The sequence below is a fragment of the Rhododendron vialii genome, chromosome 7a (assembly GCF_030253575.1).
Source record: "Rhododendron vialii isolate Sample 1 chromosome 7a, ASM3025357v1".
In the NCBI taxonomy this organism is placed as follows: domain Eukaryota; kingdom Viridiplantae; phylum Streptophyta; class Magnoliopsida; order Ericales; family Ericaceae; genus Rhododendron; species Rhododendron vialii.
Window position 1 is genome coordinate 33,440,944 of NC_080563.1, and position 6,839 is coordinate 33,447,782.

The 6,839-nt window shown below is 39.1% G+C and overlaps 1 protein-coding gene across 1 annotated transcript; it reads left to right on the forward strand.

Moving 5' to 3' along the window:
* The first annotated feature begins 400 nt into the window (after positions 1–400).
* LOC131333151 (protein SRC2-like) lies at positions 401–4,085 on the forward strand. The gene is made up of 2 exons (XM_058367513.1): positions 401–1,018; positions 3,496–4,085. The coding sequence occupies exons 1-2, from the start codon at positions 619–621 to the stop codon at positions 3,954–3,956; spliced, it is 861 nt and encodes a 286-aa protein (XP_058223496.1). The 5' UTR covers positions 401–618; the 3' UTR covers positions 3,957–4,085.
* The last annotated feature ends 2,754 nt before the right edge of the window (positions 4,086–6,839 follow it).

The following is a 6,839-nucleotide window of genomic DNA, read 5'->3' on the forward strand; positions in this document are numbered from 1 at the left end:
CATATCACACGAAAAATCATTTCATGCGTGGATCCTTACAATCATAAACACCGAATCATTTCTACTTCTGTAAAGATATACTAAGACCATTTCTCCATTTTTGTCGAAAAATTATTTAGTGTTATTGGAGGTGCCACCGCGTGGTGCTTAGGCTCCTTTTCCACTGCTCGTTGTGATGGGAGCCCAAGATAAAGTATATGAACCCGTCACAATATATAGTGGAAAATGGAGAAAGGTCCAGGATACCATGTGGCTGCGGCGGAAAAGCACTGAATTAGCATTTTTTTTTTTTTTTTGGCTGGTAATTTTGTTCTGCACCTTCTCAAATAGTAACTGCCATTCAATCCTTCCGATTCTCTCTCCTCCCCCCTCTCTCTCGAAATCGGATTTTCTGTCCCGAGAAACCTCTGTTTTTCTCTATTCCGACGATCTCCGTACCGTTGGATCGCGTAAAATTATTACAAAACAAATAATTCTCGCACAATCCAGCAGTCCGCTATTTCTCGGTACAGAGAAAAGCGAGTTTTTCGGGTACAGAGGATCTCCCGTGCTCTCTTTCTCTCTCCAAAAATACATGCATCGATCTCAATCGACACCAACAGAAACCAGAACCCAACCATGGAGTACCGTCCGCTGGAAATCACGGTCATGTCCGCCGACGACCTGAGAAACGTGAACCTCATAACCAAAATGGACGTCTACGTCGTGGTTTCCATCCCCACCGCCAAGCGCCAGAGGACCCACGTCGACAAGCGCGGCGGGAGGTCTCCCAGCTGGAACCATCGCCTCACCTTCTCCGTCGCTGAGTCCGTTCTCTCTCCTGATCACCACCCCACCAACCTCACCTTCAAGATCAAGTCCCAGCGCCTCCTCGGCGACCGGGAGGTCGGCGAGGTCGTCGTCCCCGTCAAACAGCTCCTCCACGATACCACGTCGTCCTCGGCCCCCGGCGGCGGTGATTGCCCTTCCGATCGCATTGTTGATTATCAGGTCCGATCGACTTCTGGAAAGCCCAAAGGTAAGAGAAAAATTCGTGATTCATTTTTTTATATAATAAAATAAGTTCGATTCAACTTACACGCACATTAATAAAAAAAAATTCATCATCCATTGCATTTGGTCATATCGTGTAATCACCGAGGTTTTCAAAGATGAGCCCACAATGTACCTTCTCCGCATCATGTCACGTGTATCAAAGTATATACCTTTTGTACTTCTGTGCGATTCTTCGACTAAAGTCGAATTGCACGGGAGAAGAGGTTTTGGTTTCCGTTTTTCTTTGGTTTAAGCACAAAAAGGTTTACACTCACCCTAGTTAATCCCCATTCTTGAACTTTTGGGTCTTAAAGAGAGTTCATAACATCGGAACCCAAATTTTATATAGTACTCTTTTTTTTTTTTAATTACAAAAGGTGAAAGAATAAAAGTATATGAATTACGTTAAATTGGAAACAAGTCTGCGGTCAATAAAAACCTAACCCAACTAATAGCCCATTAAGAGAGAAATAATCCTCACAATGAACAAATGCAAATTAATAATCTCTCTAGAAGTAGTTAGCTAAATTCAGTGGCGTAGCCAGAAAATCGCACCAATGATGGCACAATTCATACACGCGACTTTATTATGAAAAACAAAAAATTATCTATCTCCTTTTTACGACTTAACACGCCTTGATTTTTCTTTTGCACTATTTATTCAAGACGTATTTCTATTTAAAAAGTGTTTAGCTATTAGATAATATTAAAATAACAAGAAAAAAAAATAAAAATATCATATATTGCAGATAAATTTATAAGTTCCCTATAGGTCTAAATGAATCATCTTCAAATACAAAAGAGAGAGGTCTTATTAAAAGATTTAAGAAGAAAAATAAAGAAATAAGGGAAAGGGCGAAAAGGAGCGTCGCTTGATTTGCATTTTCTGATAAGACAATAATCCATACTTATAATTCCTTGAACACGTGGTGGTTTGGAGGCGAATGTTCAGTGAATGGAGGCTTCCTTATGAGTAATTTAGTTATTTAGTGATTAAGGGACCTTACTAGGTTGTGCCCCAACACCCTTCTCCATCACATATTTATATTGGATTCATAGTATTTATTTTTGAGTCTCACACGAATATGTGTTGGAAAAGAACATATTGAGATACCATCTGATGATGCCCTCAATAATTTTTCTTTTTTCGAACGTGATACACTAAAACTTCTAAGGTTTTTTACAAATGCAAAAAAAAAAAAAAAAGAAGACAAATCCATCTAGTGGGGGCCTGTGCCCCCACTGGGCCTCATATGCCTCCGCCACTGGCTAAATTCAAGGGTAAGGATTATAGAAAATACGTGTAAGAATGTATAAACGTGAACAGTGGTTTGATAAGTATGAATTTTGCATGGGAAAAAGGCATGTCGGCAAAGAATTCACGAGAGAAACTTTGGCGCCAAAGTTCAAAAGACTTTCCCTTTGGCGGGAGTCAGATGAAAGGTCATGTGTTCTTTAAAACACTTGATTCCAGCCTTAATTTTCTACCGTTTGAGTAAATCATTTCATTTATATGTTTCGGGTTTTGACTTCATGAAATCGTAACATTTTGATACACCGCCGGTGGCCTGACGGCCGGCAAAGATAGGTAAGGAATGGAGGCCTAGGGGTTTTTTTTTTTTTTTTTTTCCACTTATAAATAATGTATTAAAGCATCTTCACTCCTTACTCATATTTTTACCCAAATTTGAGTAAAAAATTGGGTAAAAACTTGATTTGGTATTGTGTGTTCCAATGGGTAAACTCAAACTCAAGTACAAATATGCACAAATTTGAGTAAAAATTTTATTAATGGCAATATTGTAAATTTAAAGGTGTTAAATTTGCCTTCAGAAATTTGAGTAAGGATTTGAGTCTAACCAAATATGAGTTTAAATTTGAGTAATACTCCAATTTGGTATAGGTTTGAGTAAGGAGTAGATGATGATTTTGGGTGATTTTTACTTAAATTTGAATTTGAGTCATGATTTGAGTAAGGAGTGGAGATGCTCTTAGAAATTTTAGTACAACATTTCCTAAAAAAGGAAAAAAAAATTATGAAATACTCTGGACACTGTCACATAATGTCCATACACCCTTCTTGACCATATATTCATATGGGATTTAGGACTAAAACCGTATAAAGTCCTGCCTAACCATGTGATGGAGAAAGAAGTTGGGGCACCAACGTGTGGTGCCCCAGGACTATTGGATAAATAATTATTTGCAAGCAAGCCTCCAATTCACTGTAGTACTATTTTGTTTAAGCTTTTCATGCATTGTAGCTACTGTTAAAGATATTGTGAATATTACCTTCTCAAATTAACTATTTGATCATCCCAACTCATCATATGATAAGGTATACTTGGATGGTGTTAGTATATATAAGGTAATACCAGATACTTCATCCAACTCATTTCATCCTTCCTTACGATGAACTAATTACATAATCATATCGTTGCAATGGTTTTTCTTTCAAAGGTACGTTCAAATTCTCCTACAAATTCGGAGAAAAGATCACAGCGCAGACCGTGACCAAAAATCCAAACAAGGTCGACATGCCTGTCACGGCCTACCCGCCGCCACCGGGAATTGGGTACGTCATCATGCCACCACCTCCTACGGCACCACATTACGGGAACCCGGCCGGGTATCCTCCTCAACAGCCAGGGTACGGATACCCACCGCCTCCGCCGGGGTACGGAGGCGGGTACCTTCCAGCGCCCGCATACGGGTACCCGCCTCAGCCACAGGCGGTGTACGGTTCGTACGGATACGGGGCGCCGGAGGGGCAGCAGGGGAAGAAGAAGATGGGTGGTGGGAAAATGGGGATGGGGATGGGGCTGGGAGCAGGGTTGCTGGGAGGGATGTTGCTGGGTGATATGATGTCTGATGCGGGAGAAATGGTGGCTTATGATGCCGGGTTTGATTCTGCGTTTTGAGTTTTTAGAAGTACTGATTCGAGTGGTACGGAGCACCACGATCGACTTGGATTACTGAATAATTAACTTCTAATTATCTTGGTGAATGTGTTCATATTGGGTGTAAGGGATTTGATTGGTTATTAATGCATAATCATGAGTTTCTGTGATAGATGCGCCAAGTTAATTTGTAGGGCTACTTTGGTTATGCATACGGCGGGGATCGTTTAAAATTTTCAACAATTTTCGTACGTTTGAAACAACTATTGAAAGGTCTGAGGTCTATGCAGACTTCGGGTTGGTACTGTGCAGATTTGCAGTGAGGTGCATAATACCATGTTGCGCACCTCCGAACCGTCGGATCATGTATCTGATGACTCGAATCTCATTTTGGTAACCAATGATAGAGACCTGTTCACTGTTCATTGCCGAGATGAAATCCGAGCCGTCGGATGCACGATTCGACGACTCGGAGCTGCACAAGTATGTAAAAACTGTTTATGTGGCAAAGAATCTTTTTGCTTCTTCATTTCAATTTTTTTTTTTTTTTACACCAGATTGTTGTACCCTTCCCCTTAAAGCAAATTTTTAATTTTTAATTTTTAATTTTATAAAAGCCAAACTTCCTTCATGGCACTCATCAGGGTTTTGATAGATTTCTATATAAGGAGTAGCAGTACAGTAATTTTGCATATTTTGACAAAGTTGGATCAAACGATAAGCAAGAACCTACTTATTGGCATATTTCGTCAAAATTCGACTTGCACACATATTGCGTGTGCAGTGTGCACAGCCTCTTCGGCATATAAATGGATTCGGTTGAGATTGCCACCCCTAAGATTCTGGGGTGAGATGGAGGAGATACTAACAAACAATGAAACGGGAAATACTCTACGGAACCCCATTTTACCCCAAAACCGTCTCTCCTCAGCTACATCGAAAGTCCTTAATTAGATTTGTGGACCATAACTTGGATGTTGTATACAACCGTATTAGCCTACACTGCACGGAGAAGATATTGAATGCCGCTGAGGCAAGATTGAGCACGAATTGTCCACGTTTGTACTCAATCTTGTCCCCGGGGCATTGAATAATTTCTCGCACTGCAGGATCTGCTCAAATTTTTTAGGAAGTGCTAGTTTCGACCTAGGCGAGGCACCTCCCATAGGTGTTTTTAGCATCAGACTTGAGGTTGGTGATGGATAGAAGTGTGTATAGTTTAGACTTCGCTTTGGATCTCTAGACCCAATCCTTTATCTGAGCGCATGGTCTCCAATAAGTTCTCTTTAATTATTACTTTCATTTATTTATCTCTCTCCATTTATTATCTCAGATATCTTTCTCAAATTCCAAACCAAACAAAGTCGTGCTCGTACTTGGGTAATACAATAATTAGGAGTTTCAAGTCCAAGATAATTTTTTTTTTTTTTTTTGGGGTAAAGTCATGTTCATGATAATTACCTACTCCTCTGTTTGGACAGCATAGAGACGATAACTAGCTATCATAGTATTCGAATGCATTAACAAATCTTTACCCCAGGACAAGATGACGAGCTCAATGATGGTATACCTATTCTTGATTTCCCATCTTTCCCGTCCAAACAAGTCAAAAAATTACAATCTGATATTTAGGCCCGTTCTGCTAGATAAAATACTTATTTTTTGAATTAAAATAATATATTACGAGAGAATGATATATCTCGTAAAACGAAAAATAAATACATAAAAAATAAGAATCTTAGCAGAACATGGCCTTAGTTGGCAAAAAGTAATTTTTTATGACTCACAGTGGATCCTGTAAAAATTAGCGGTTTGAATCATGTTCGTGAGATTTGAAGTGGGCTCTACAAAAATCATTTGTGTGCATGATATGTGCACTATATATGCAGATAGCAATTTAGGGTAAATGTCACTGACACCGCCTGAGGTTTCCATTAAGTACAGATATCCACTCAAGATTTGGAAAATGTTTTTCGACCCCTAAGGTTTGGTGTTGCATTTCAATCACACCCAAATCATTAGTCAAGAGTTAGCTCAACTGTTAAACATTTTGAAATGCCCATTTTTACTATCAATAAAACTATGGGTACCTCAGGCAAATGTGCATTTGATGTACACCAAATGACGATGTATCCATATTTTTTTTCATTATTTATAGAAAACATTTGAAAAGTTTTAACACTTGATAACCATTGACCAAGGATTGGGTGTAATTGAAATGCAACAACAAATCTCAGGGGGTTAAAAATCATTTCCCAAACCAGAAGGGGCATCTATACTTAAGAGAAACCTCGGGGGTGTCAGTGATATTTACCCTCTAATTTAAGATTCAAAAAACTTTTTCCATACATCAATCCGTTATGAATCACATTCCGTCCGTGTTTGTTAGTCTCTTTTGGGAGTCTGTTTAAATATTTATATCTTTCAATAAGGACTTCAAAAAATATGCAATATGAATATTGTTTAATAGATTTCAATTAGGTTTATTATTTTATTTTTTCAAAATTATGAAAAACATTATAAATTGGAAGATAAAATAGTTTATAAATGTCATTTCCAAAATGAACCAACAAAGGTGGATGGAGAGAGTACTATTATAAATCCCGACAAATTCATGAATAAAATTATTGAAAAAAATGTAACCGATTAACCAACCAACAAATCAGTACTTTGCTTATCATGGTCACCGCCGCCGCCACCACCTTGCACTGCAACTACCATTCCACTATTGCCATCATTACCACCACCACAATGCTAGCGCCGTTACCATTACTACCAGTCTACCATCACCTTTACCATTATCACCACAACTCCCACCACCATCACCTCTACTCCATTGTTGCCACTACCGTCACCCACCACCAAGTCATTCGCCGCCGCCGCCGCAACCACCAACAAAACCAC

Excerpts from the sequence above, each read along its gene's own strand:
- LOC131333151 (XM_058367513.1), top strand. The coding sequence starts at position 619 with ATGGAGTACCGTCCGCTGGAAATCACGGTCATGTCCGCCGACGACCTG. Across the intron at positions 1,019-3,495 it reads GACTTCTGGAAAGCCCAAAG|GTACGTTCAAATTCTCCTAC; the intron begins GTAAGAGAAAAA and ends TTTCTTTCAAAG.